Here is a 9,586-nt window from a genome sequence, read left to right as displayed (position 1 = left end):
TCTGTAGCTGACAATTATTAATCTCCAGATGACTTGGATTTACTTTCTTCATTTGCAGCAGCAGTGTACTGTATGTAAACAATGTCCGAAAAACAGATCCGTATCATCCAGATTATTAGTAACTGTTGTTGTTTTTTTCCCAGGCCATTAGAAGATCTTTAATTTCAGTGTGTTTTTACCACAGTAACATTAGTTTGTGTGTTAACAGCATCACGCAAAAACTACTGGACAGATTGTTGTGACATTTGGAGGGAAGGTGGGGCACATGCAATGAAAGAAATTGGCAAGGTTTTTACATGAGGCAAAAGATAATGAAGGAATTTTAATGAAATGCTTACTCTCTGCTCAATGCCTTTTTTTTTAAGTGAAGATGAAACTCCACAGAAGATGCTATCCCATTATATGATAATCTGTGATGCATCAGGACCAAGAGACTCCATGGACGTCTCTGAGGACATGTCTCACATGAAACAGTTTTTAAATTGAATTTAAAGCAGCAAGTACATTTATAGGTTCTTATAGCCATATACAATCTATAAACTGCAACTGAAAAGCGAAAATAGGGGGAGAAGCCACCACCAAAATCTAAAAAAAAAAAAAAAAAAAAAGAGGTCAAAGTTTGGTGACACAAAAGTCAGTGGGACAAATAAATCTTCTAAACACACTGTTTGGATTGTTAGCTTGTTCTCTTCTCCATCTCTCATTTTAACAGTAGTGAGAATTTATGAGAATTTTGGAGGATATTTTATCTCTTAACTCAAATTCTAACCAAAATAATAAGGTCCACACCACTAATGTGACTTCATAATAGCAAAAGGATACAAAAACAGATTATTGCGTTCCTGCACGCAGAGCCCGGATAGCTCAGTCGGTAGAGCATCAGACTTTTAATCTGAGGGTCCAGGGTTCAAGTCCCTGTTCGGGCGGTACGTTTTTAGTCGACCAAGAATTTTTGTTTCGATTCAATAGAAAATCAGAGTCCAGAGTCCAGCTCTAACAGCGTCCTGTCGGCAGCTGGCTGGTTCTGGTTCTACATCCTGCTGACGTGATGCGAACCGAAAACCGACTGTCCCCACAGATTCAGAAAGGAAGGGAAGCGATTTTTTTTTGCCCTTCAGCTCAGTAAACTATTACTTCCTGAATATTTTTTTTACTTGTTATTGTTGTTGTTAGTGTTATTAATATTATGTAGGCACAGCAAATTTTTTTGTGGTAGTAATAAAAGAGAATAACCAATCGGAGATGACAACTTTTCGAAAAAAATGAATCCTCCCATAGCTGTAGAAAAAATAATAACCATCTCTAAAATGTATTCCAAGTAATCCAAAACATCTAATCTAAAACTTCCATGCAAAATTGTTGGAAAAAGAACTGGCAAGGGCTTTGAAATTCTTTCACGATGTGGTGTTTTGCCAAAACATGTACTGTATACGCTAAATACAAGAGGAATTGTAACGCACTAGAGTTTACTGGGCTGACAGACAGTACCAGGTCGTAATCTTGAGGTGTCCACACTCGTCAATGCGCATTTATGAGTCTTAACGTAGTCAAAATTTCGCCGCCCGAACAGGGACTTGAACCCTGGACCCTCAGATTAAAAGTCTGATGCTCTACCGACTGAGCTATCCGGGCTCTGACCAAACTTTGAAAGCAGTAATATTAATAGCGAAGCAAGTCAAATATTCCTGTACTAGATATGTTATAAAGATTAATAGTGATTAAATTTTGAACACGCTAAAGACAGTGTTACTCTAATTAAAATAAAACTAATCTACGTATATTCTTTGCGACGAAGAAGAGCCGGGAAAAGGAACTTTAAATTTCTACTTATCGCTTTCCGTAGGTCTGTGACGTCATCGTACTTCCCTGTGCGTTAGCGGTGGTTTGTTGTTAGCTTCTTCTACAGGGAGTTTGGACTCCAGCACTGTCAAGACTAGGAAAATGTAATACCGTTATTATTCAGTCCGGATATAACTTGCGATTCATTTTCGCTGAAAATGTTCGTGTTTAACGTCGCAGCGAAACGTTCTTCCGGTGTAGCGTTACTGAGAATCACGCTCCACGGTGTGTACTCTGTGTGGAACACGGGGAACTTCTGTAAACGTCACATTACAGCTTCAGCTGGCCTCTTCAGCTCTAAACCATACAAATCCAAGGTAAACTAACATCAAACTGTGTCTCGTTGTTATTCATTATTACTGCTTGTCAGTCTTAACAAGCCGGACTCGTTCTAGGTACCAGAGTGTCCAACATGGGGACCGGTACCGGCGGACCGTCTTCCTCCGGTAAATCCACGTGAACGAGTTGATGCAGGTGTATTTGCGTGTTGTTCGTGCAAGGTGACGTAATGCGTCCAAATGAATGAGAGGTTTTAAAAACGAATTTAAAACCTCTCAAAACAAGGTCAAACACATCTCAATTTGGGTTAAAATAATAGTTGGTTGTTTATGTATACACTCAAGGGCTGTAAACAAACCAATATAAACATTAAAGTATCCAACAACAATATTTGTACCTGTACTTTATTTGATGGTTAATTATTGGGATTTGTGATCAGACACACATTTTTAATCCCTGCAGTTTGCGTTTACAGGCTGCCCAAATCTCTGATGACTTGGTGGACAAATTGGAACGACTGGCGTTAGTTGACTTTCGCAACAAACAGGGGCTGGACTGTTTGGAGAAAGCTATACGGTTTGCAGATCAGCTTCATGTCGTTGACACGTCAGGAGTTGAACCGATGGATTCTGTGTTGGAGGATAGGTATGGTGTAGATAGTTTGGGGGAAAAAACGTGGCCTTTTTTTCGTCACAGTTATAACGAAGCATGTAATTAATTACTTGATTTTGTTCACATACTCAGAGCGTTATACCTGAGAGACGATGAAGTGATGGAAGGGGACTGTGCAGAGGAACTCCTTCAGATGTCCAAAAACTCAGTGGAAGAATATTTTGTGGCACCACCCGGTAAAGACTGATTACATTTATTTTTAAACATCACTGCGACTTGTTTGCAAAAGTGAGATGTCAATGAATAAGATTAAGTTTGTGTTTTACATTTTTCATTATTTTAGTCTTGATGTATTTGTTTTCTTTCCACAGGAAATATTCCTCTGCCAGTGAAGGAGGAGAGGGTTGCCATGCTAAAAGACTCCGAGTTCTAATGTTAATGAATTTGTATTGCTCATTATTTATTTGTATTGCGGAATAAATACTGCTGGACAAGTGTATCATTTTCTATATTTCAATTTGAGTTGAGTTTTATGTTTCAGGATTATGTCATACTACAAAACCATTTCTTTGCAGCTATATGTGTTGTAATCCAGATGTCACAGTGTCTTTTAACTGTGAAGTGGCTCCTCTAATATTCTGCATGAAAATAGTAGAATAAGTAGCGTTTTACAAATGAGGAGTGATTGTACACACCTTTGAGTTTGTAATAAAGGAAATGATAAAAGTGTCTGAAGGGGTTCCCTGCTGTACAGCAGATATCAAGGCCATATTTGAAAACCACAATGAGGAAAAGCATTATAATGGCAGTTAAGTGCATCATAAGTGACCTTGTGAGGAAATGGCATCTCATCCGGGTTTTACCCCGCCTGTTGCCGTGGCAGCTGAGACAGGCTCCAGAAGACCCCTGACCCACTAAGGTGGCTTTAGTAAAGAATAATAATAAGTACATCAGAACCTTGATATTTCCAGTTTCCATTACACTAAGAAAACATGAATTAAACGTCTGCTGTTTTTTTGTGGATTTTTTTACAAACGTGACGTCACTCATATGATGACATGTCAACCTTTCCTCGTGATCTTAGAAGATAATTCTCTTGTAGGTTTGACATGGAAAATAAAACTTAGATTGTACTAATAAATACCTTACACTTCTGTCATGTAACTATTGCGCACAATGAATTAAAGTGTCTCGGTTCAGTCTTACTCGTGAATAAAAACATGGGCAACATGGTCCATAAAGAATGTGTGATGTAAGGGAAATAGAAACTGAAAGTTGCTAAAATAAGGAAAACGAATGTGTCCTGGTTTGGGGCGGAGACTGCAGCTCTATAAAAGCTGGGCTGCGCGGTGACCGCTGGTGGAGCGGACGCGCAACATCACAGCTGGTTTTACGCTGCTGGAAAACTTCTGGAGACGATTTCTGACGCAGTATTTTTTTAAGTGATCATAAGGTAAGAAGCGCTCTTTACAGAAAATACACTCTTGTATTTGTACTCTTGTACAACGTAGAGCTGCCAGACCAAGAAAATAAAAACCGGGAGGACTTTTTCACGTTATTTCGTAATAAGATGTTAACCCTGGGTTAAAGTACATGCGCGTTAGGCGATTTCTCCGTCTCTGTTCAACAACTTGCAACATGAAATACAGTATAATTTAATGGCATCATGTAAAGGAGCCATGATTTACAGATGGCCAGCAGACGGTAAATAAAACCACTTTTCTTTTCACGTTCTCGTCTTGCGTGATACTTTCACGTTATAACGTGGAAAAAGTCGTATCACAAAATAACGTGATACGTCCCGGTTTTTATTTTCTTGGTCTGGCAGCTCTACGCTTCCGTATGTAATATTCTTGTTCTTAGAAGATTCATAAATGTCATTGCATTATTTTACAGGTCACATTCGTCATGGATATAACGATTATTATGCTGGATGGGACGTCCCATTGCCTGCGCCTGGACCCACAGCAAACAGTGGGCTCTTTGAAAACACGCATCCAAGATATATTCCAAGTTCCCCCCCACAAGCAGAGGCTGGTGTTTGACAACGGCCAGAAGACGCCTCTCAACGACGACTCCAGGACCCTCGGCTTCTACGGGCTACAGTCTGGCTCCCGGGTGTCTCTGCTGGTCACCCAGCCGGCCACCATCCAGGTGTTCCTCAGGAACGAGAAGGGACAAGTGAACACCTATGAGATCAAACCTGATGAGACTGTGAGCAACTTCAAGGCCAAGGTCCAGCACAGAGAGGGGGTGCAGGTGAGCCAGCAGAGGCTCCTCTACCAGAGCAGGGAGATGATGGATGGCGGTCTACTGTCAGACTACAATGTGAAAGAGCTGAGCACCATCGACCTGATGCTCCGCTTGAGAGGAGGCTGTTAAGATATTACTACCATCTTCCAGCTTTTTGTTTTTAATGACTTTGCTGTTTTACTGTGATCAACACATTCCCAACATGTATGTATAGTAATGTGTAATATCTTGTTTGTGCCAGAAAGATTTGACAATATATTCATTTATACTAATTCTAATGTTATTTTTGACTTATTTAGAGGCATGTGTCAAACAGGTCTTGTTAATTTGACAGAACAAAAATAAATTCACAAATCTCTGAAGTTACAGAGTCACTTTTATTTGTTCATCATTATTTGTAAAATATCTCCAAAAACAATTAAAAAATTGTTAATATAGTTTTGTTTATGGGTAAATGTTTGGCCAGGGGAGATCTGACTGACGTTTGAGGCCAACCTGGTTGAATTTCCCATTAAATGGTTATCTGAGAAGGAGATATGCTTGTCATTCAGGGGTTGAGTGATTTTTCATTCACAGCAGCATTTTGTATTTTACTTGGAAAAAGCACTTGTAAATGTTGTGTTTTGCTATTTAAACTGATATTTATAGCCAAATAGATTTAAAACACAGTTCCTGCTGTAATGCGACTGATGTTCTGCAGCCTGGAATTCAGGCAGTAGAGTCTGAGATAGTCCTGGAGGAATTCAGAGTCATCCCTTTCATCTTTTCTCTGAGCTCTGAGGTCTGTGGGAGGCTATACCTAAGAACCTGAAGTCAGTGAGGATGGAAGATGAAGACACACAACACACACACTTATTGTATATTCTTACTGCATACCTCCCAGGTTAGCTCCTGTGATAATACTGTACCTTTTTATTTAGTTGTGCTTTTTACAAAATAGGTTCAACCATAAGTAAGATTTATTTCACCTTTAAAACATCGTTATTTGCAAATAAAATTGAAGGCTTGGTGAAAACACTTTCTAAAATCTACTTTCTATAAACCCATTTAGAATTTCAAGTGGTGATTTTTGACCTGTGTCAAGAAATTTGACTCCTTTGATTAAAACTGAATTATTAGGTAGACCTGAGATTCACAGCAGTGCCTCTGTGGCAAAAATACACAATTGCTGTATCATGTTCGGTGAATGGAAACCGAAAGTTATTTCAGCAGGGAAAACAAAACTTAAACACGGGGAGGCGGCGTCAGCGGAGCGTCGCACTTTCACGGTAAATGCGTGCAACCCGGGGAAACGCGCGGAACGTCCGCCGCTTTGTGCGTCCCGTCGGGTCGAGTGCGTCCGGAGACGCAACACGTTTTAGTGACGCTCTCTTTAGAAATGGGAAGACTTTCTCAGACAGCAACCTCAAATCCGTGACAGTTAAGAAATATCAGTAAAAATGCGACTTTATACACTTACGACTATTATTTATTTATTTATTTATTTTAATTTTATTTTTTAAAGGATTATGTGATCTGTTTAGAATAACGATTTGTCAAATTTTGATTATTTACCCGCTTTAACAAACGGAACAACTGGATGTTATTTGTTCTTGTCCAAATGTCCCGAGACGTGTTGCTGGTATTAAAGTCATAATACGCACATATCTTCAAGAATAATCACATTCGGTTTATGAATACTGTGTCAAACGGGTCTTAATTTGACAGTGTCAGCGCTAGGGAATCACGTGATGCATCACGTGCACATATCGACGCGGAAGTAATACATTTTGGCAAAAAAAAAAAAAAAAAACAGGAAGAAACTTCCTGCATTTTCTTCTTTTCCGGGGGTTTTGAGTAATGTTTGCAAATCAAAAGTTTATAGTCTTTCAAAGTATGCATTTCTGCCCCACATGATAAATATGAAATAATGTTTTCATAGAATTATTATTTTCAAATATATTTTGAGCAAAGTTCTGTTGCTTTGTCGAAACATTTGCTGCTCTTTTGGATGAGTCAAAAAAAAAATTATTGTTGGAGTTCTGCAGCAGTAACAATGTTGCATATTTTAAGGCTACTTTAAGGAGTAGTTTATTTGTATGCATGCATTTGGAAAGATGAGTACATTCCTAGAGTCGTTTTGTTTTAATAAACAAATATTTATATTGTACAAACATTTTATTTGAAAACAAATTCTCATGTTAAATCTGTAGGTAAATCAGAAAAAAGGAAAAGTCATGAATGTAAATTGTTTCATCATAATGTTTTATTATATCGTCTTTCTCTTTCCTCAGCAGTACAAACCACAATCACAAGTAAAGGCACTTTATTCAAGTTCAAACATAACATCCAGTGTAGAAAATATGTCAATGATTTAATCACAAGTTTCCATCTTTACAGTCATTTGTAAAAAAAATACATTTACATTTATTAATTGCGTTATGAAATTCATGTGTGCAAACAGGAACATGATGTCATGGATTTAAACTGGTCTGTTAGAAGATAATCACAGGCGCTACTGCACTTAGAGAATTACTGCCCAGATTAAGAGCTTTTATGCTGTCATACAGTCAGCTAGGCTGTGAAGAGTTATCTCCTGAGAAATGAAGGTGGTTTATTTCCTCACAGATGCAAGGTAGGCGTACCAAAACAAGGCAACCATGTTGGCAAACAGCACCCTGAACTGTGAAAGCAAGAAAAAATGAAAACAAGAGTGGTGTCAGAATGTGACTCATCGTTTATCCATCATAACAAAATGTATGTTAAATACCCACCTGAACAGGCACAAAGTTGATATTGATGAACTGGAAAGGAGTCCAAACTTTCCAGTTCATCTTTAAAGCTGTCCAATAACTTCCCTTCATCTTCTTCTCAAAGTCTTGCCACCCTTTAGCCTGAGATCAAAACGACTGCATATTTACAACTTTTATGTAATTTATTTTTCATGTTATGCAAAATTGCACAAGTTCAATGTTATGTATATCACACAGGACAGTGGACCAAGGAGGAGTTGACTTCATGTATCTGTCAAGATAAAACACTTCCCTTTACCCTGTAATTGAATCCATACTCCTAAATCACACTCATCCTTCTAACTATAATTTAACATCACTGGATTCATTCATTCCCTTTCATTAACCGCTTCTTCCACTGTTGCGGGTCGTGGGGTTGCTGGAGCCTATCCCAGCAGACTTGTGGCAAGAGACATAGTACACTCCAGGCACAACGCCGGTGCACCATGAAGCACCGCTTCACTGGATTTCACAGAAAAATGTTAAAATGAGATTGCAATATTTTTTTAATTATTTTGTGGCTCATCTCCAAACTTTAACAAGTTAAAGTTATTCTGGACTGAGAAACATCCACAAAGTTTCATTGAAACCACGTCAGTAGTTTTTGGTAATACTACTGACACTGCCAACAATTCTAAACAAAGGCAGGATCTCTCAGTTTCTCCTGAAGTTATTTTGACAACCACTGACTTTCCTTGAAGAACCCAAAAAATCCCAAATAATAATGAGATGACCCACCTCCAGGATATTCATAACAAAGTAAAAAAGGAGCAGAAACGCAGGGGCGAAAACCAGCCGGTCCAGCAGCAGACGCTTGATGATACAGAATGGATCTGTGCTGGGAACCCACACCTCCATCAGCTGGTAGAAGAAATGGCTCACAGGTCCTGTAACAAACAACCTGTAGGACACAAGACAAGAGTTACAACCTTTATAACGGAATCCCCACAGTGAACACACTATTTATTTAACTTTATTGTTAAATTAATGATTGATAATCACCCATAAATTGCATAACGTCCAGCTCCAGCTGTGTCAATCTCTTTAACCGGGGCTCCACGCCTGGCCTTTTTTCTAGCCTCCAGAATCTGAGACAGAAGATTCCCCAGAGCTGAGAGGAGGCCACTGAAAATTATACACACAAATTAAAGAGATTTATCAAAATGCAGCAATTAATTTTACACTTATAACATCAAGACAACATGGTGACATGATCAGGGGCGGTTTTCCTCGCTGATGCTGATTGGTTCAGCCAAACAGCGCAAAACAAATACAAGAAAAAGGTGTGGATAACAAAATGCTGAAATTGGTCGGAATGCAGGAAGCAGTGTTTTCATTCTATCAGTGCTTTAGTGAAGTAAAGCTTTCTATTTTGTCTGTGGAACTGAGGAATCAGTAGCAAAGGTTTGCAGTTCGATCAGTCAGTGAAACCACCAACTAAAATTACAACTAATAAAAGCACCCACCTCGTCACAGACTTAGTGAGGATCGGGTATCTCTTCAGAAGAACCAGGTAGTGCTGTAAGAGACGGACATGAATGGACGCATCCCGGACAGGCAGACTTCCTACGGACATCGTTACTCGTCTCACGTCAGACTCTGCAGGAGAACTGGCGACAGGGACAGACACGATTCTGCGCTTCCTGTTGACGTCATTGCATCACTGGCGAAGCCACACCCCCGACGCAAGGTCGAGGATTTACATTTTTAATGATATTTTTGAGAGTACGTAATGTGCTTAGAAATTACGTACTGTGTTCAAATGTACAAGGTTTGGTAATATTAGCTTGATTTTATTTATTCCTCTAATTATTGATGCAATGGAAAATATT

At 39.0% G+C, this 9,586-nt stretch overlaps 3 protein-coding genes and 2 non-coding genes across 5 annotated transcripts; 3 read left to right on the top strand and 2 right to left on the bottom strand.

Annotated features, from left to right (window-relative positions):
- Positions 1 to 853: 853 nt before the first annotated feature.
- Positions 854 to 926, top strand: trnak-uuu (transfer RNA lysine (anticodon UUU)). Its single transcript has one exon. It is a non-coding gene; the product is annotated as a tRNA-Lys (tRNA).
- A 633-nt stretch (positions 927 to 1,559) lies between these two features.
- trnak-uuu (transfer RNA lysine (anticodon UUU)) lies at positions 1,560 to 1,632 on the bottom strand. Its single transcript has one exon. It is a non-coding gene; the product is annotated as a tRNA-Lys (tRNA).
- Positions 1,633 to 1,864: 232 nt separating this feature from the next.
- On the top strand, positions 1,865 to 3,229 carry gatc (glutamyl-tRNA amidotransferase subunit C). Its single transcript, XM_068311442.1, has 5 exons — positions 1,865 to 2,156; positions 2,235 to 2,285; positions 2,594 to 2,763; positions 2,863 to 2,966; positions 3,102 to 3,229. Exons 1-5 carry the CDS (start codon positions 1,998 to 2,000, stop codon positions 3,161 to 3,163), a joined length of 546 nt encoding a protein of 181 aa, XP_068167543.1. The 5' UTR covers positions 1,865 to 1,997; the 3' UTR covers positions 3,164 to 3,229.
- Positions 3,230 to 4,034: 805 nt separating this feature from the next.
- On the top strand, positions 4,035 to 5,960 carry isg15 (ISG15 ubiquitin like modifier). The gene is made up of 2 exons (XM_068310657.1): positions 4,035 to 4,183; positions 4,627 to 5,960. Exon 2 carries the CDS (start codon positions 4,639 to 4,641, stop codon positions 5,110 to 5,112), a length of 474 nt encoding a protein of 157 aa, XP_068166758.1. The 5' UTR covers positions 4,035 to 4,183; positions 4,627 to 4,638; the 3' UTR covers positions 5,113 to 5,960.
- A 1,246-nt stretch (positions 5,961 to 7,206) lies between these two features.
- pxmp2 (peroxisomal membrane protein 2) lies at positions 7,207 to 9,364 on the bottom strand. Its single transcript, XM_068311490.1, has 5 exons — positions 9,221 to 9,364; positions 8,757 to 8,879; positions 8,493 to 8,655; positions 7,737 to 7,856; positions 7,207 to 7,645 (listed from the first exon to the last, which is right to left on the bottom strand). The coding sequence occupies exons 1-5, from the start codon at positions 9,328 to 9,330 to the stop codon at positions 7,577 to 7,579; spliced, it is 585 nt and encodes a 194-aa protein (XP_068167591.1). The 5' UTR covers positions 9,331 to 9,364; the 3' UTR covers positions 7,207 to 7,576.
- Positions 9,365 to 9,586: the final 222 nt, after the last annotated feature.

This window comes from Antennarius striatus, chromosome 3 (genome assembly GCF_040054535.1).
Source record: "Antennarius striatus isolate MH-2024 chromosome 3, ASM4005453v1, whole genome shotgun sequence".
Lineage (NCBI taxonomy): Eukaryota > Metazoa > Chordata > Actinopteri > Lophiiformes > Antennariidae > Antennarius > Antennarius striatus.
Note: the sequence above shows the minus strand (reverse complement) of the source record. Positions and strands in the feature narration are given on the sequence as shown.

Excerpts from the sequence above, each read along its gene's own strand:
- pxmp2 (XM_068311490.1), bottom strand. The coding sequence starts at position 9,330 with ATGTCCGTAGGAAGTCTGCCTGTCCGGGATGCGTCCATTCATGTCCGT. Across the intron at positions 8,656-8,756 it reads GGACGTTATGCAATTTATGG|GTTGTTTGTTACAGGACCTG; the intron begins GTGATTATCAAT and ends TGTGTCCTACAG. Across the intron at positions 7,646-7,736 it reads TCAACTTTGTGCCTGTTCAG|TTCAGGGTGCTGTTTGCCAA; the intron begins GTGGGTATTTAA and ends TTGCTTTCACAG.
- isg15 (XM_068310657.1), top strand. The coding sequence starts at position 4,639 with ATGGATATAACGATTATTATGCTGGATGGGACGTCCCATTGCCTGCGC.
- gatc (XM_068311442.1), top strand. The coding sequence starts at position 1,998 with ATGTTCGTGTTTAACGTCGCAGCGAAACGTTCTTCCGGTGTAGCGTTA. Across the intron at positions 2,157-2,234 it reads CTAAACCATACAAATCCAAG|GTACCAGAGTGTCCAACATG; the intron begins GTAAACTAACAT and ends GACTCGTTCTAG. Across the intron at positions 2,764-2,862 it reads GATTCTGTGTTGGAGGATAG|AGCGTTATACCTGAGAGACG; the intron begins GTATGGTGTAGA and ends TCACATACTCAG.